Here is a 19,639-nt window from a genome sequence, read left to right on the forward strand (position 1 = left end):
AATGGCTACACCCAAGCCCCTCCGCAGCCAACAATAAGACGCGCCCTCTACAAACATGGCGCCCGCGGCTTAATCAACGCGCCCTGCACAAAGATGGCTGCACAGCCCGAGCACGCCACCAAGGGCCCTGCATAAAGATGGCGCCGCCCCATCCCTCCTTCCTCCCCCGCCCAGACCTGGTTCAGGGCGCGCGGGAGGCGCCTTTGCCGGCCGGCCGGGTGAGGTCAGTTCCGGGGCGGAGCAGCTCGAGTGGTGCAGTCAGGGACAAACAAAAGGAGCTGGAGCGAAGAGGCCGAAGCCGGTCTGGCGCTGCCAGGTGGGTGCGGACGGAGGACGAGGGCTCCTCCGCTCGACAGCGGCCGGGCTCCTGCGGCGCGCCCCCGGGGCTGGGCTGGGCTCCCCTTCCGCGCAGCCCGGAGAGGAGCCCGGCTCCCGGGGAGCGGCGTAAGGGGGTGGGCAAAGAGCGGGGTTAAGGGGGATGGGAGAGGAAAGGAGGCGAGAAAACGGGAGGAGGTGACGGAGAGGAAAGGAAACTGAGGCAAGGGAGAGAGGTGACCTGAAGGAGGGGTCGGGACCCTGGGGCCAGGGGAAGAAGGGGAGGTCGGGACCCTGGGGCCAGGGGAAGAAGGGGACCTGGGGGGAGGAGGATTTGGGGGCTACAGTTTGCAGAGTCCCCCTCTCCTCTGGGTTTGACTTACCTGTAAGGCTGTTCTTTAGGAGCCGGTTGCTGTGTAAACGCTCTGCGGCTTACTGGGCAATCTCACCCCGAAGCTGTCCCTACCTGGAAACCTGCGCTGCTAGCTGTTGAGGATCTTGTATTGGTGTGGGGGTGACTGGCGACACGCCCTCCCGCTAGCTGCTGTAGGGTTGTGAGTGGGGGAGTGGACTCCAGCACCGTCAGGGGGGCACCTAGGGCCATGTGCGGATCTGGGTGCTGGGTGGGTGAAATGACCGCTGATGTGTTTAGGGGTGGGGGAGAGAAGGGAGGGAGCAGGAAGCTGTCTGAAAAATGTTCAAAGACATGGCTGGGTGGGTCCTTGCACCAGAAAAGGAGGTGAAATATGCAGTGTGGCTAAATTCCATTGCATTATAGCTGAGGTCATGACTGTCAGGGTTAGAGGGGGAAAATGGCTGACTAATCAGATAATTAATTTGTTTCCCCCTTGTTTATATGGTTTCTATGTCAGGCTCTTGTGAAAGCTAGAGTTTATTAGGTGGTGGTAAACTGGAAAAGGGAAGCGAAATAACTGGGAAAGTCTGTATTTATAGGGTTAAGCAAATGAGAATTCAAATGCGTATAGGTGGCTGTTAGTCTTAATGTTTAGCCTGGGCTTTGAAAGACCCCTTGGTGAGGGAAGGAAGTCTGTTCTCCACATCTCTCTTGGCAATACTGGCATCAAGAGCTTGACTGTGTTGCTTTTCCAACCTGCTTTGTAGAGACCAGCTCTCAGAATTGGGAGGTGGGGTTGCTATAGTAGCTTATAATAAGCAGAGTAGGGCGCTGTGTGGACTGCGCATCATATGTACTCAAAGCAGAGAGCTCAATGACAATAACAAGGTGCCCTGTTGCTGCACCTGCCAACTATGCTGGGGTAATACTAGTCTTTTTTTGCGGGAGGAGATGCTCTAAATGGAGGTCAGTAAAACACTTTAAAATATTTGAAGTAGCCAGTCATAGCTGAAATTGAGAAGCTTAAGAAATGCAAGAAACTATGGGGTGAAGACTTTGGAGGATTCCTTTTAATGATTTTATAGGAGCAACCACATTTATGGCCTACACCCACATTAAAATAACATACTGTAGATCAGGGGTTGGCAACCTTTCAGAAATGGTGTGCCGAGTCTTCATTTATTCACTTTAATTTAAGGTTTTGCGTGCCAGTAATACATTAACGTTTTTTAGAAGGTCTCTTTCTGTCTATATATTGTATAACTAAACTATTGTCATATGTAAAGTAAACAAGGTTTTCAAAATGTTTAAGAACCTTCCTTTTAAAATTAAATTAAAATGCTGATCTTATGCCGCTGGCCTGCTCAGCCTGGGGTTCCAATCACCTAGGCCGGCAGCAGGCTGAGCAGGGCCTGTGGCCGGGATCCCGGCTAGCAAGGGGCCGGCAGTCAGAACCCCAGACTGGTAGCGTGCTGAGTGGGGCCTGTGGCCAGGATCCCAGACTGGCAGTAGACTGAGCAGCTCAGCCTGCTGCCACTCACCCTGCTGCCAGTCTGGGGTTCCGTCCGCTGGCTCCTGCCTGCCAGCCAGGGTCCCGGCTGCTGGCCCCACTCAGCCTGCTGCCAGTCTGGGATCCCAGCCCTGCCCATGTAGAGTGGGTACCTACCTTCTCCCTGGTTCTAGCCCATTCTCTTTCTCTCTGCACTGAGCTGAGGGTGGGGGTGCACTGAGCACAGGGCTGGGGGTGAAGGAACAGTTTGGGGTGCAGGGTCTGGCCAGGAGCTAGAATGAGGGAGGGGGCTCAGGGTTGGGGCAGGAGGTTTGGGTGTGGAGTGCTTACCTGGGCAGCTCCCATTTGGTGCTGAGGGTGGGGGTGGGAATGTGGGGGGTGCAGGAGTCAGGGCTGGGGGTGTGTGGGGGGATGCAAGAGTCAGGGCATGGGGTGGGGGGGCTGGGTATATGTGGGGGGCGGAGGAGTCAGGGCAGAGGGCTGGGTATATGTGGGGGGTGCAGAAGTCAGGGCTGGGGGTTTGTGAGGAGGGTGCAGGAGTCAGGGCATGGAGTGTGGGAGGTGGTGTTGGAATCGGGGCAGAGGGCTGGGAGTGTGTGTGGGGAGTGCAGTGGTCAGGGCAGGGGATGTGGGCTAGGGTCGTGGGAGTGCTCCAGCTCCCCGCCTAGAGCGGCTCACGGCAAGGGGCTGGAGGAGATGAGCCCTGATTCCAACCCCCTTCCCCAAGGCCCCGTCCCCACCTCTTCTCCGTCTCCTTCCCCAGAGCAGCAAGTGGCTCTGCTTCTCCTCCTCCCTGGCAAGGGCCATCAGCTGATCGGTGGCAGGGAGGGAGAGAAGGGGCAGGAATCCAGCATGCTGGGGGAAGAGGCGGGGGAGGGGGAACTTGCCTGCCCTGCAGTAGCAGCCAGCAGGACCAAGCTTCTTCACCTTGCCCCTGCTGGGATCGGGGGTGGAGAAGAGCGGGCTGGGGCGGGCAGGATTTTTAATGACATGCTGCTGCCTGCCAGGGGCCTGGCCCTGGCCATGCTCAGCCTGCTGCCAGTCTGGGTTTGGCAGCGGGCTAAGTGGGGCCAGCGGCTGGGACCCGGCAGGCAGCAGTGCGCCATTAAAAATCGGCTTGCGTGCTGTCTTTGGCACGCATGCCATAGGTTGCTGACCCCTGCTATAGATAGATGATTGTACTTTATGTGAATTGGGATCAGGAAATGCATTGTTGGATTATCTTTTAAATAACATTTTTCCAACTACGACAAAATACCAGATTAATCATAATGCACAGGATAAAGAAAAATGATTTGGATTAAGGAAGGGAGGGGAAGCAACATAGCTAACGCAGACCCTAAAGATAATCATAGACGTCTAAAACGTCAGCCCAAATGGCTCTGAATTTTCCAGGCATTCCCTTTCTGCAGAATTTCTGTTGTCTATTAGCAGTCAGGGCAGCCATATCACTGAGTCAAGCATCAATGTTTGGTGGGGATCAACTATTCCATTTTTGCAGGATTAATTTTTTAGCAACCAAAGCTGCACATTGGAACCATGCTGCCTTGTTATCAAATAACCACCAGGTATCAGGAATATATCGAATAAAGAAACTTAATGGGGAGGGCTCCAATTTAGTGTCCAATATCAAATTGATCCTTTGATCCATCTCGTACTACAAATTCTTGATACGGGGCATTCCCAAAACATATGAACTAAAGTAGCACCAAGGGAATTACATTTCCAACAGCAGTCAGCATTTGAGGCCCATTACTATTAACCTATGGAGGGACCAGCATATTTGAAAACATCTTTTTTGTGAATAAGATGTAGTCTCAGGTCTATAGTTGCTTTTGTAACATTAGATATGATTGTATTCCATTGGGTCAGAGAGCTGTGTATCAAAAATCTCTGTTCTAAGCAACTCTGAAATTATCAATCTTTAGCTGAGTTTTTTGGGGCTAGACAGTTGTAAAAGGATATCGCTGGCCAAATAAATCCAGGAAGTTTCCTCCAACATAATAAAAGTTCTGGAGCTCCCAATGCATCCAGCCCAAATATGTTTGTAAATTAGATCCAATTAAATTTATTTATTTCTAGATCTGAAGCAGGGCAGGCAAAATTGTTGCTGAAGACCCACAAATGGTTTAAATTTATTGCTGTCAATTAGCTGCATCGCAGTTATCATTCCTCACTCCATCCAATGCCTCCACATCAAGGTTTTGCCGTTAATTAAGGATAGCACTGCTCCATAGGTGCATTTTACCATGAATGGAAGCAGAGCTTTCTAGCCAAGTTTGACCAAGCTTGCTTCACACCTATTATTGTGGGAGCTCTGGAGCCATTGAATTTATACTAATTTGACAATACAGTGCCTGAAAAAGGGAAAGGATATATTAATGCTCATTCAGTCTGAATCCAAGTTGGGGTCTGTGCAGTCATATCTAACAGCCACAAAGATGCCTGGTTTAATAAGAGAATTTTTCAAGGTAGAAAAATTAAATAACTCCAGAGATAGGAGGCGCTCTGATTTGTTCTGAACCAGTCTAGGTTTCTTACCTGCACCCCTAGAAATGTTCTGAAAATATTATTGAATTTCTTAAAATAAATTTGAGGAATAGAAATAGGGAGACTCCTCAGGACATAATCCTTGGATTCTTGAGTATCTTCCCCATTTCCTCCTTCAATCTGATTCCTCACCATCAGGCCTCTTCCAGCCCTGGATTGTATGCCCTCTCTTCTTGAGCTGGACATGCTCTGAAGTCATAGAATATCAGGGTTGGAAGGGACCTCAGGAGATCATCTAGTCCAACCCCTGCTCAAAGCAGGACCAATCCCCAATTTTTGCCCCAGATCCCTAAGTGGCCCCCTCAAGGATTGAACTCACAACTCTGGGTTTAGCACGCCAATGCTCAAACCACTGAGCTATCCCTCCCCCCAACTCCTTTTCTGTTTTGTCACTGCAGTAATGTGTTGAAGATCAGCTCCTGAAAGCTAAGTCCACCTCCTTGCCTATGGTTCCACCCCTGCTTCCCACAAGCAAAAAAAGCTAAAAATCTCACTCTGATTTTTGTAAGTGGTGGCAAGTTGCAATCATTGATCCAACCCCCATTTTGGTTGGAGTAATAGAAGTATAATCCTTTTTGTAGCTACTCAACTAAAGCAAGTGGATTTGTTACTGAACACTTGTACCTGGAAACAAGGACAGTAAAAAGAGTGTGAACTCTTACAAAGATTTGTCAAATAGTGGTGTTCAGAGTGGCTTCAAAGTTGGCTGGCTGAAAAGAACCTTAGCAGGCAGAGAGGCTGATATGGTGAGGAATCCTGTTCCTCCTCTACAAGGCCTTAACATTTGTAGCTCAGAAATAACTACACTAGTTTCATGGTAAAGAGACCTAGAATATTTATAATGAAAAGAACAAAGTCAATGCTGCTGGAAAGAGGTGAACCTCTTAGCATCAACTAGACTCAATTAGGTTGTGGGATGCTAGTAAACATCCAGGATTTTCTTAAACGTGCTTGTAATACCTGCTTTCTCTGTTATATTCTAATAGAGCTTGGAGAGGATCCTTCCTGATAGCTAGCCAAGTTGCCACCTCCTAAATTTCTACTTGACGCTGATATTTCCAGCTTTCTTAGAGGGTCTCTTCCTGGATCTCTGTGACCACTTTAAAGCACTTAAATACTGACATACTAGATACCCTTTCTCAAGGTCTTATCAGAGTTAACCTTGGGGCCTCTTAGACACTGGTACTTTCTCTGCTGATAAGACTTTGTTTAATTTCAGGGAAGCTGCTCCCATGGCGCTTGGGGAATGCAGTGTTTCTGTGCTCTGTCAGGATCCAGCACATATGGACATCATCTTCTTCCAGCACAGAGAACTGAAGTGCAGATAGCAGAACCCAGCCACAGGGTAAGATTACGGCCTAGTTCCTAAGTGGGGAGTTGTAGTCATATGAAATTCCTGGTGGCACCAGTTGAATGTTGACTGTCCAAGTGAAGTTTCAAAATATGAGTGCAGAGATGACATGCCTGGCATGAGACCAAATGGAAATGATGTGCGGGCCAGATGGTGATGGAGACCGTAGTAGTGGGCTGATTATAGGCTTGTTACCCATTAGGCACTGCTTGAAGATGGAAAGAGTAATGGAACTGAACACCATTCAAGTTACAACTTGATTGCTACGTTTAACTAAGTGTCCACCTCACAGTCATAGGAACCTGAACCTATCCTCAGACTAATCGAGTAGATGTCTATAGGCAGAACGGTGTTGAACCACTGCATTACCATACAGGCATCTCTTGGTCCATTCCTGGTAATGCACTCCATGTGGAGGCATGAATTGAGGCTGCTGTGGCAATGGCATGCTTTCCACTCTGGTATGAATGGTTCCATGCAGCTTAGCAAGCAAACTCTGTGGTCAGTCAGGGAATGTCTAATCCTCTTCATCCATGAGAGCGAATGCAAAATCCTCTGCATATGTTGATCATGTTCTGAGCTGTTAGGGACTATGCGATTTTGTAGGAGATGCACAGCATCTCTAAGTGATGTATCTGATGTTCCACTGACCCTAGTTATCAAAATGCATGTAGCTTCTTTCTGAATAAACCATAAATACCATCATGGCACTCAAAGTCCTTAACCCTTATTTTTAACTGTTACCAATAATCTGCATTAAACAGTTGCTTAATTAATCCTGCTAAAGGCTGAGGGTGTGATAACCATGTTCTGGACTATGGACTTCTAATATTATATTGAGCACTGGGTGTTGACGGACTAAAAATCTGTGAGATGATCCCTTGCCCAGTAAATTACAGTATAGTTCAGATGAACAAATTACAGGGTGGCCATCATGTCATCCAATCTTGGAGCACTGCACTGGAGAGCTTTCTTTCTTCTCCTTCAGTGGCTTGTTGGGCTTTGTGGATGGATTTTGTTAAAAGGGGCATTGAATGAAGAGAATTGGTTTGGCACTTGAGGGAAGTGTTCCAAGCATAAAAGGTGGACTCGGAAAAGGATACGAAGGGAGCACTGCAGTATAGGTAGTAAAGTTTATAGAAGTTGTACATAAGTAACATTTTTTGTTTGCCCCATGGTTTTTAAAAAAACAAACACCAGATACAGATCACCAGCTCAGCTAGCACCTTATAGAATGGGTAACTGGAGGCAATGTAGTGAGCCTCTTGATTGCATAACATCTCTCCAAATGAGTCAGTTGAGGTGTAGCACAGGCTTAATAAGTACAAACTGTTATCAAGTCAGATTTATGACCGTCCTTCTTTATAGGAAGGAGGCAGAGCCTATCAAAAACTTTTGGGACACTTTTAAACTATTTTGTGTATAGTTTGTATTGTGACTCGGAATCCAACTGAGCTAGCTAGGCTGTGCAACCCTTTTTAGTTCTTGTTGGTATCAAATTGTTTGAGACTAAAAATTACTCTACCATGCCCACCCTGTTGTAAGGAATAGGTGCTATTTTTACATACTGAGCATCAACGTTCACTGCAAAATTAACTTTACATATTGCATGTAGTGCTAGTTCAGAGGTGAGCAAACTACGGCCCGCAGGCCACATCCGGCCCGTGCAACTCTTCTGCCTGGCCCCTGAGCTCTTAGCCTGGGAGGCTAGCCCCCAGCTCCTCCCCTGCTGTGCCCCTCCCCCGCAGCCACGCCACCAGCGCAATGTTCTGGGCAGCCAGGCAGCACAGCTGCAGAGCTGCAGCCTGACTTGGCGCTCTGGGCAGCGTGGCTGTAGCACCACCAGCCACCTGTGCTCCAAGCAGCACGGTAAGGGAGCAGCAGGGGTTGGATAGAGGGCAGGGGAGTTCAGGGTGGTGGTCAGGGGGTGGGGATGTGGACAGGAGTCAGGGCGGTCAGAGAGCAGGGAACAGGGGGGCTGAATGGGGGCAGGGGTCCTGGGGGAGCAGTCAGGAAGGAGGGAGGGGGTTGGATGGGGTGGGGGGTGGGCAGGGGTTCTGGGGGCAGTTAGGGGACAGGGAAGAGGGGTGGTTGGATGGGGCAGGAGTCCTGGGGGGGGGCAATCAGGAATGAGAGGAGGTGTTAGATGGGCCGGTGGGCACTCAGGGTACAGGGAGCAGGGGGTGGTGGATGGGGCAGGAGTCCTGGGAACAGGGGAGGTTGGATGGGGTAGGAGTCCCTGGGAGGCTGTCAGGGGCCAAGAAGCAGGGGGGTCAGATAGGGGTTGGGGGCCAGGCCATGCCTGGCTGTTTGGGGAGGCACAGTGTCCCCTAACTGGCTCTCCATAAAATTTTGGAAACCTGATGTGGCCCTCAGGCCAAAAAGTTTGCCCGCCCCTGTGCTAGTTGCTTTTCCTCAAGACCCAGGCTCTGTGCATAGCAAGGCATTGATACTGGCCTTGGTAAGATGCTCTCTTTTACACTTTTGTCCTCATTGACTTCTGGGTGATCCATGTGGGGCAGTTCAGAACTCTGATAGCTTCTCACTAATGAGAACAGGTTTGGTGGTGGTCAGAATTTGGTGTCAGTTGCTGGATTTAGAATACTTGGAATCTGTGTTCTGGAATACCCATATCCTGAATGCAAGACTTGTAGGACAAATAGGTGATCATATGATTATTCCTCCTCCTTTTTTGAAAGACTGAGGTTACGTATCACAGGATAGCTGGTGTCTTATTTCTCTTTCCACTGCTGCTGTCTGTCCATGCCTGTTGTAGCAGCCTTTCTTGAGTTTACCACTGGTTATCCATCCTGAGTGGATCTCTGGTCATGTTATCTATCAACCAAGAGAGATTTTTGCTTGTTTTCTCTGCTTATAGTTTAAAAAATCTGTTGCACTCTTGCTTTCCTTCTCATTGCATTCATCTCCATGGTCGAACTATGAGATCTGAATAGTCTCACTCAATGACTGCTTGGAGATGCCATCTCAAAGTTTGATACTTGAGGCTTCCTATTCCAATTTAGTGATCCTGTCCTTTACCTAGAAGTTAGTCACACAGTGCCAGTCGGTTCTCTTCATTCAGTTATTCCGAGTGGTCAGGAAAAGGAGACTTAAGGGCTGTCTAGGTATCTGAACAGCACAAATCACAATTTTGCCTGGTGCTTTTGAACGTTGGTTGACATTACACCAGTCCAAGGTTCCCCTGCCTGCTTCTTGGGTGTATGATTTATATGGAGGATGGAGATGATAAACCTTGTGAATCTTACTCTGAATTTGTTACAACATGGGGTTTAAACTGAGAGGTTTATATTTAAACTTCTCTGTGGTGCTTGAAAGCCTCAAAGTAATGCAGAGATCACTTCTCTGCCAAAGCACACGTAGTATCCTGCTGGAATAAGATGGTTGAAAAATTCCACTGCCCTTGAAGCACTTGTAATCCCCATAGCTAAAAGAAAAGACCAGCTCTGGATAGCCTGCTTCAGTCACTGATTTGTATATTTATAATTCATAAGCTCACACAATCTAGCGCTTGTCTCTTTGGCTTGCATCATTCTAGTAAGTCATCAGAAGTCACCCTTGTTTGTGCAGCTCTGCATCATGCTGATATGATTGTTGCTCCAGTTTGGACTGCACTCTTATCACCAATTCCATGGCTCACTTCCTTCCAGGATGGGGTGGAATGCCTCTGAAAGGCATAAATCAGGTCATGTGATCAAAGCTCCAACCTGAATTTTCTCTGTTCTCCTGCAGATGTTCTTCGCTGTACTTGTCAGGGCAGGCTTGCTTGTGTGCTGAGTCAACCATGAGTCACATGCTGCTGAAACAAGAACTTGCTGCCAGTGCTGACTCTTGAGGGAACTGTCTTGCTGAAACACTTAGGCAAATACTCTCTGGGACTGGATTGGGATTATTCCTCTCCTCCCCAGTCCTACAGGGAAATACAACTCCTCAGTCAACCCGTTTCCTACCCACCATACCAGCAACTCAGGAACTGCTGAATGTTCCATGCCATCGGTGACAGGCTGCATGAGAATCTACCCATCTGGCTTTCAGCATCTGGACTTCACTTGGCAGTAGGACTCCTGTGAAAAATGCAAATACTGTGTCTGCAGCCACTGCTTAGTAAGGGCAGTTTATCTATGTGATTCAGAAATGGTGATTATGTGGTTGGGAAGATGAATGCTGCATTTTAACCTGGCTGGCTTGTGTTGCTGTAGCTAAGGATCTGTCATTCCCACAGTGTAAAACACAAAAGTCCAGGGGATTAATTTAATATCATTCTGGGCTCAAATTTGGCACCTGGTGTCATCCTCAAAGGGAAAACCCAGGATCTTCAAGCAGAAGGCTGACTTGCTACCTTCGGTCTGCACCCTTGAGTTTGAAAATGGAATATCTGTGTTAATGCTTTACTTTTCCTGGCTGTTGGTGTAACACTAACTCTTTGGAATAGAGTCGCTCTAATTCAAAAAAAGAAAAGGAGTACTTGTGGCACCTTAGACTAACAAATTTATTTGAGCATAAGCTGTAGCTCACGAAAGCTTATGCTCAAATTTTAGTCTCTAAGGTGCCACAAGTACTCCTTTTCTTTTTGCGAATACAGACTAACACGGCTGCTACTCTGAAACATCTAATTCAAAATGCTCCATTTTAAACCTCTCATTTTAGCTGGAATGAAGGGTGATAAGGAGCCTCCAGAACTTGTGTTATTGAAGGAATTGTCTATTTTTGTCTCAATTGGAAGGGTGGAGGAGGCTATTTATCTCCTGCTGCTTTAAGCATCCTTCATTTTTTAAAGTGCTCCGAGACAGGATGGATTACGTTACTTAGTTGGTCTCCTCTGCTGCCAGTTTTCAGGCTTCTCCAGCTGGGCTCACTGCTATCCTTCTGCTTGGAAAGCTTTTCTGAAAGATGGCTGGAAACTTGGAGCTGCTTCCAGCTCCTTTTTTCTTTTAACTCTGGGGCAACTAAACATGTGGTGGTGGGAAATCTCCAATCCTGCTTCTGGCCTGAGGAGGTTTTTTTTTTTAATTGGACTCTGGTGTCTGAACAAAAGGGGCTTTGTGCTGCTGTCCTCAAGATTTTGGGGAGGTGAAGAAGCGGTAGGAAGGGAAGAGAAGCTGTGCTCTGCTGACTATTTCTTGTAACAGGTCTGTGGCTCACCAGCAGGAAGAGCTGTACTCTTAAGAGGAATACATCCTTTCTCTGGTTCAGACCCAGGCACAATCAATCTTTATATCTCTGTTTCTCTTCTTGGAGGTAAGTAATCCTATGGGGCAGCTGTTCACTTCTAGTTTCCAGCCCACGTTTTGGGAGGAGAGCACCTTACATTATGAGTATATTCAAAATGGGCTAAAGATGGAACTGAATTATTGCAAGGGCAGAGAGGCAGATATGATTGCAGTGCAAGCTGGGTTCCTGTATTGTATGCTGCATCTTTAAGGGTTAGGACCTGCTAGGATTTAAGGGTTCCTGGAAGAGACAGCCTAGGAAATTTAAGGTGACTTATCCAAGGACATCCTGGCTCTCTGGTCTGTAGTCACAGCATTTTTCTTGTGGTTACATAGCTGTAACCAGGGAGTGAGTCTGGTCAAGTGAAGGGTCAGATAATGAGCCAGCTTATCTCACTAGTTTGCTGAACACATCCTCCAAGGAACACAGTCAGCTTGAATCAAGGCTAGCTACGTGCTGCTTTGTAGGGCCTGAGACACCCAGAGCTTCAGATGTGCAGTGTGTTGTGGGTTTTTGTTTCAGTTGATACTGACTGAGTCTACTTGCCCAGGGCATCCCAGCTCTTGTCCTCCATGATAAATGCCTTGCTGTGCGTCTCTGGATAAGAGATGGCAGTGGCATTTGGTGACACTTGTGTCTGCAGTGATCCCTGTGGTATGGCAAACCAGTTGTGAAAATCCATTTTTGCTGAACCCATGTCATAGTAGCCAGTGTAGCACTATCCATACAGCTCTGTGAATCTTCTACACATCATAGGCTGGTGCACTGTAAGTTCTTACTAAAAGATTTAGAATGATTATTGTAAATGCAATGTTTAGTAAAGGAAATGAAATGTTTCCACAGCCAATTGGTTAGAGAGGTGAATATGATGGATCAGGACACCACATTCAGATGAACTTGTGAGGGCTAAAAAGACTCCATAGCAAAAGGTGCTCTTTCATCTAAATTTGGAGGCTGATGGTGATGTAGGGACCCTAGGAAGGGGTAGATTTATGGGGTGGGCTGGCATGTGGATTATTAGTCTTGTTGTGTGCTTACACTTGAGTGAGGATGTAGTCTGCAGCCTTTCCCCTACCTTAGTAGAAGCAGGAGAGCTGCGTATCCTGGAAACAATCTGTGAGGTGGCATTGAGTGAGCAATAGCAGCAACCAAAATACGCTTGGAGCTGTCAAAGAAGTAGCCTGTTCCTTTGGAAAAGGTTACTGGGGGGACAAGGGGAATGCTGCAGTACTATGAAGAATTAAAACAAAAAAGCAGCTTTGAGGCAGATTACCCTTGTGAGATTATTTCCCTCTCCAATGTATGCTGTTTCCACAGCCTGCCTTGCATATATACTACTACAGCCAAAAGGTTTCTTTCCTTTGTTTCTGATACGTGAAGGACCAGACATCTAGTGGGTCCAAGCCAGCTGTGAGTTTGCAAGCACAGTGAAGACTAATTTGACTTTAAACGTGAATTAAACTAACTTTCTAGAGATCACTTTACTACTTCCCTTAGCCTCCATCAGCAGAGCTCACAATGGTGTAAGTGCCCCGTTTCTCAGCTCTTAGACTGAGAAGCTTCTGCAACTGGAGATGTACAGGGAGGGCACACTCGTCTTGCATCAGTAGACTTGCCACTGGTATTTACTTCTCCCCCATCTCTAATGAGACAACTGAAACCTGTCCTTAAATCCTTAATTATCTCTTCCCAGATTGAGGCTGTCAAGGCTCTGTCACATGGATTGTGGAGTGGCCTGGAGAATTCACATCCACAGTCTTTAAGTGCATGAGATAAGAGGCTGTTTGGTGCCATTAACACTCAGATCCTCTCTAGCTATATATCCTGAATGTTGCCGCTGGAACTGTCACAACCTGCCCCACTTTACCTCTCTAGGCTGATGCCAGTCTGAGTGTACTCAACTGCTGGATCCCATCTGCTTCTCAGCCCCTGGGTCTGGGTAATGACTAGTCACTGGTCCTAGCTCTGGGTCTCTCAGGCAATCTCCTAGGTGCAACCCCCATGTCGTCTGACACCCTTCTTGAGCAGTGGCACCCCACAGTCCAGTTACCTTAGACCCTGAAACCAGTGCTCCATTTCTCCTGAGCCCCAGTTGCTTAGACAAATTCCCAGATCTCCCCCTAGCTGTGAGAGCTCTGGTTTCTCAGTTAACCCCTTAAGGATTGTGGCAGGAAATCACAGAACACTGGCTTAGCAAAGGAATTACTTCTAACAGCATGCCATACAGCTACAGACATTTGGAAAATAAGTCCTGAATGCAGCCCCTAGGTCTGATCTCAACCCTCCCTTGAGTCCTGAGTTTGATCAGCATCCTTAGGCTAGGCAGCTTCCTTCTCCTCCAACCTTTTTTAAAATAAAAAAAAAAGGCAGTGAACTGACTTGGCTTAGAAAAGCACCCCAGTTTTAAAACTGTCCATCTCTTGCCCATGTGCTTCAGCTGTGGAAATTCCAGGCTTTAGCTCCCCCTCCACTTCCATGTAATGCCATTTAAAGTCAATGGCCCTACCAGTAGAAATCTTTGTTCCAATAGAGGGAGTCATTCAACTTTGGTGGCCGTTGATTGCTATGTCCTAGCTTCTCATAGCCTGTCTACTAGATATCAAACCCCGATGCAAAATAGATGATCAAATCCAGGAAAGAAGGCTGAAATGTAACATGAGTCACACCACAATGACAACAGCGAGTAGAGCCCTTGAAACAAAATGGGATTGTCTTTTTGCCCAATCCCTCCCATCCCAAAGCCACCTGAGGGGAAGGGGGTCATATGTTACTCTCCCATCTTCCCTAGAATCTGCACTTCAAGGGTGGTCCGGTAAAGCCTGCAGCTCCTGCTTGTAGCTTTCCCAAGCAGCAACAAATCAAAATTGGCATCTTACCATCTATTGTTCTGGAAAGATATGAGCCGCAAACCAGGTGCTAAAGAGTTCTACCTGCAGACTCAGGAAAACCGTGCTGTATCAGTTTACTTTTGGAAGGCTTACTTTGCAGCTCTCTGGGTTGAAAACGCTTCTAAAATGCAAACTTAAATTCAGAAATGGATCGCTTCCATGCTCCATTAATCAGAATGTTTCCAACTTGCCACTGGAGGCTTTTGGGTTCTCCCCCCCCCCCCCCCAGCACCTGTGATAAAGATCCTCTGAGAAAATATTCTTCTTGTAAAGGTGCCTTCACTGGTGGGAGGAATGAAGGGGCTGGGTCCCTGTCTCCAATATCTTTACTATTTAGTTTCCCTCAAAGTGGCTGAAAGATTAGTGCTTTGTCACTCCTGATCTTTGCTTGTTTCCAGCTATTTTGTGGCTGTACCACTGCTTTCCCCTTACACCTAGAACTGAGCATGATGCTAGGAGCTCAATGAAAGCTCCTGAGTGATGGACCAGGAGGCATTATAGTGAGTTCAATGTTACCCAGGCTGGTCCTGGGGCATCTTCAGGGTTTTTTGTAGTTTACAGGCTTAAAATTCAATCAAAAACCCTCTACATCACTGAACTACAGTGTAAGCTGCATACTAATGTCTCTGCTTCCCAGAACTTGTGTTCCCATGTGATGCTTAAACCCCATGAAGATGTGTCCTGTCAGGTAGGAATGGCTGACTGGAGAACTTAATTTAATTCTCTGTTAATCCTCCTCCCTTCCTCATCAAGTTAATGGCAATACAAGAAAATGTAGAGAAAATATACATTGGAATCTTGTAACTGCATCCCACACAGAACAAATAACTCAATCCTTTTGCAGGGATTAGTGTATAGAAAAGTGCAAAGTCCTGCTAACTGGAGGGGAAAAGCATGACATCCAGCCTTTCCCACTGTCCCTGTTTTCTCTCTCCTCTGTTTCCTCAAAGATGATAGTGAACTTCCTTAGTGAGGCAATCCTGGCAAATAGTTCTCTATTTTCCATGCAGTTTCAGACAACTCACCTTTCCAAGCTTGTGGGACAGCAGCACTCATGCAGAATTGATTTTTTTTTTTTTCCAGCATGTTCGTGCACTCGGAACATAGTGTGAACATAGTGCTTCTGAAAGGTGGCAGGCTCACCATCTAGAAACTGCATTTCTTAGCCATGGAATTGGTGTAATAGTAGGGCAAGCCTCTACATGCCAGACTATCAACATAGCTAAACATGGTCCTGGTGACTATCTCTAGAGGAGAGAGAGTCCTTGGTCCCTCAGACTGTTAATTAAGGATGCAGTTGTGGTGGCTTATGATGGATACCAATTTGTCAGGAATTAAGACCACATACTAACTTCACACAAACCTCTAAGCAGCTAACTGCTTTTGCTCATTATGGAACTTCATTTATTTATCTCAAAATTGGACTTGAAATTGTGTGGGGGTTTTTTGACTGAGCCAGCAGATACCTTCTTTATATAATCTGATCTCCCTGCTTTCCTTGTCTTCACTTTAAAAACAAACTGTTTTCTTCTAGTAACATCTGCCTGTGGCTTCTTTTTAGGTGAACCATGATTCCTGTCACTGAACTGCGCTATTTTGCCGATACCCAGCCAGCATACCGCATCCTGAAACCATGGTGGGATGTCTTCACAGACTACATTTCCATAGTCATGCTGATGATTGCAGTGTTTGGAGGGACGCTTCAGGTCACCCAGGACAAAATGATCTGCTTGCCCTGCAAATGGGTTACCAAAGACTCCTGCAATGACTCTTTCAGAGGTTGGACAGCTGCAACTCCAGACCCCACTTACTATAACTCTAGTTTTGTCCCATCTCAGGACACTGGGCCTACAGGGATCCGATATGACCTAGACCGGCACCAGTATAACTATGTGGATGCAGTGTGCTATGAGAATCGCCTTCACTGGTTTGCCAAGTATTTCCCTTACCTGGTGCTGCTACACACTCTGATCTTCTTGGCTTGCAGCAATTTCTGGTTCAAATTCCCACGGACCAGCTCAAAGCTGGAGCATTTTGTGTCTATTCTGCTGAAGTGTTTTGACTCTCCCTGGACAACAAGAGCACTCTCTGAGACAGTGGTGGAGGAGAGTGATCCCAAGCCTGCCTTTGGGAAGATGAATGGCTCCATGGACAAGAAATCTTCCACAGTCAGTGAGGATGTTGAAGCCACTGTCCCCATGCTACAGAGAACAAAGTCGCGGATTGAGCAAGGGATCGTTGATCGCTCTGAGACGGGCGTCTTGGACAAGAAAGAAGGGGAACAGGCCAAAGCGCTTTTTGAGAAAGTTAAAAAGTTCCGCACACATGTGGAGGAGGGAGACATAGTCTATCGCCTCTACATGAGACAAACCATCATCAAGGTGATCAAGTTCATCCTGATCATCTGCTACACTGTCTACTATGTCAACAACATCACGTTTGACATTGACTGCAAGGTGGACATCGAGAGCCTGACAGGTTACCGCATGTACCGCTGTGCTCACCCTCTTGCCACTCTCTTCAAAATCCTGGCCTCTTTCTACATTAGCCTGGTGATCTTCTATGGACTGATCTGCATGTACACACTTTGGTGGATGCTGAGGCGATCCCTCAAGAAATACTCCTTTGAGTCCATCCGGGAGGAGAGCAGCTACAGTGACATCCCTGATGTCAAGAATGACTTTGCTTTCATGCTGCACCTGATCGACCAGTACGACCCCCTCTACTCCAAGCGATTCGCTGTCTTTCTGTCTGAGGTGAGTGAGAACAAGCTGCGGCAGCTGAACCTTAACAATGAGTGGACCTTGGAGAAGCTGCGCCAGAGGATCACAAAGAACTCTCAGGACAAGCTGGAGCTGCACCTCTTCATGCTGAGTGGCATCCCTGACACAGTCTTTGACCTTATCGAGTTGGAGGTGTTGAAGTTGGAGCTCATCCCTGACGTTACTATCCCACCAAGCATTGCTCAGCTCACCAGCCTTAAGGAGCTATGGCTCTACCACACGGCTGCCAAAATTGAGGCCCCAGCCCTTGCCTTCTTGAGGGAGAACCTGAAATCTTTGCACATTAAGTTCACAGACATCAAGGAAATCCCTCTGTGGATTTATAGCCTAAAGACCTTGGAGGAGCTCCACCTGACAGGGAACCTGAGTGCAGAGAACAACCGTTACATTGTGATTGACGGACTAAGGGAACTGAAGCGGCTCAAGGTGCTTCGGCTAAAGAGCAACCTCACCAAGCTGCCGCAAGTGGTGACGGACGTTGGTGTGCACCTCCAGAAGCTCTCTATCAACAATGAGGGAACCAAGCTCATCGTCCTCAACAGCCTTAAGAAGATGGTCAACCTGACAGAGCTGGAGCTGATCCGCTGCGACCTGGAACGCATCCCACACTCTATCTTTAGTCTCCACAACCTCCAAGAGATCGACCTGAAGGACAATAACCTCAAGACCATTGAGGAGATCATCAGCTTCCAGCACCTACACCGTCTCACTTGCCTTAAGCTGTGGTACAACCATATCGCCTACATCCCCATGCAAATCGGCAACCTCACAAACTTGGAGCGCCTTTACCTTAACCGTAACAAGATAGAAAAGATACCCACCCAGCTTTTCTATTGCCGGAAGCTGCGGTACTTGGATCTCAGCCACAATAACTTGACTTCCATACCAGCAGACATTGGGCTACTGCAGAACCTGCAGAACCTAGCTGTGACAGCTAACAGGGTAAGTGAGGAGGGAGTGTGGTGGAGATGCATGGATTGGATAAGGCTGCATTCTAAGATTCCTGCTGCCTGCTATGACATGTATTGGAAGCATTTAACTGCTACAATGGGGTGTGCAATATCTTGTCACTACCACTATACTTAACCTTTGTTCCTTGTCTGTACACTTTTCTTAGGATGAAACTTTGCAAAACAAACCCAAATCTTCAATTCGGTTCTCTTTTCACTGTTGGGTAAATTGCAAACACAGCTGTTTTGACTGCTCTTCAGCAGTTTTTCCCCTTCTCTGGTTTAACTGAAATGGCTTTTAAAAGACAACTTAGTTTGTTTCATAAATCCTGGCCTTTTCTTGTGGTTTATTTAATGTAGATTTTTAGTCTTTGGATTGACATGGGACTTTAGACTTAGAATAGAGAACTGAGAAATTACACTTAAGAATGCAGCACTATGGACTTAAACCATTTGCATTTGTAATATAAAATGAGGCAATTAGCCACCCATGTGTGTCTGCACAGGACTGATGTCAGGGTGTTTGTATGGTACTATAAGTGTACATAGTCTCTACAGAACACATTGAGACAGGACCTTCCTTGAAGAGTTCGCAATCTAATATCAAATACTTCCTCCATGAGAAGCTTGCTTGGGAGATCAGCATATAGGAGGCTTTGTGAAAAGTGGCTTGCCACACAGCACTGGGCTACCTATTGCCCAGGAAGTGACTGTTTCAAGAATAGGGGGCAACATGAATACAGGTAGAAAGCTGAGAGTGGGAGGACAATGCAAATGGAACACTTAATGCGAAAGAGCAGCATAGGAAATAAGGGGACGTGGGATGTAACTAGCTGCCTGTATTTTGCAAAAGAAAATAGGTAAAGGTGGAGCTGTGTAGAGACTTAAAGGTGTGGTATGCTACAAAGACCTTGATCCATTTCTTATCATGTAACTCTCTAATATTAATCCCATAGGAATTTCCTGTAGATAACTGTTTGTTCATTAGTTACTCACTGGGCAGGTAACAGCGCTTTGGAAACTGGTATGTGCATGATCTTAAAAAAAACTGACAGACATGCAGCAATTGCTTTGTAAATTACAAACCCAGTAGATGCTGTTTATACATGTTGGCTTATGGCTGCTCCTATCCACACAGCTCACGGTGTAGAACCACCTGTTGACAAGTAGTCGGACTCTGAAGGAGCCCTTCTAGTGTCTTGTACAATTAGAGACACTTATTCTGTTTAGCCTTTTCTCTAACTACCACTTTAAAAGACCTTTTGTGTGTAGTACCATAAGCAAACTCGGAACTGAAATAGCTGGGTTGGTGCACTGTCCTTAACCTGTATCGTGCACTCAGTCAGGCCGGGTCTACAGTACAAACTTATATTAGTATAAGTACATCTCTCAGGGGTGTGGAAAAGGTGCAAGCCCCTGATTCCCATTGCCCCAGCAGGCGTGCTGGACAGAGTGGGTGGGAGTTCAGGTGTGCATGTTTTTATGGGGCACCCCATTTTTCTGGGAACCCCTGGCCAGAGCATCTATGCCCCTGCCCCTGCAAGGCCAGCTGGAGCGGAGGGAGAAAGGCAGATGGATCGCTCCTACTCCTCCATCCCCCCCCATCACTGCCCACCCACCCAAGTGTCCCCTGCTACCTACGCCACTGCTGTACCAGCAGGTCCCCAGTATGTGTCATTTTGGATCCGTCGCCCTCTTCAAGAACACA

The 19,639-nt window shown here is 47.1% G+C and overlaps 1 protein-coding gene across 4 annotated transcripts in view; it reads left to right on the forward strand.

Moving 5' to 3' along the window:
• The first annotated feature begins 24 nt into the window (after nt 1-24).
• LRRC8A (leucine rich repeat containing 8 VRAC subunit A) overlaps nt 25-19,639 on the forward strand; it is a 30,455-nt gene continuing 10,840 nt past the window's right edge. Inside the window, exons 1-5 of one of the 4 annotated variants that reach the window (XM_038374681.2) lie at nt 114-316; nt 5,950-6,075; nt 9,832-10,203; nt 11,229-11,337; nt 15,760-17,923. In XM_038374681.2, coding sequence (XP_038230609.1) covers nt 15,767-17,923 — 2,157 coding nt within the window. In that variant the 5' untranslated portion in view covers nt 114-316; nt 5,950-6,075; nt 9,832-10,203; nt 11,229-11,337; nt 15,760-15,766. Of the gene's footprint in view, nt 445-5,949; nt 6,076-9,831; nt 10,204-11,228; nt 11,338-15,759; nt 17,924-19,639 lie in introns of all 4 variants that reach the window. The other 3 variants (XM_038374680.2, XM_038374682.2, XM_043498849.1) reach the window with 3 other exon arrangements.

This window comes from Dermochelys coriacea, chromosome 16, assembly GCF_009764565.3.
Source record: "Dermochelys coriacea isolate rDerCor1 chromosome 16, rDerCor1.pri.v4, whole genome shotgun sequence".
Taxonomy (NCBI): Eukaryota; Metazoa; Chordata; order Testudines; family Dermochelyidae; genus Dermochelys; species Dermochelys coriacea.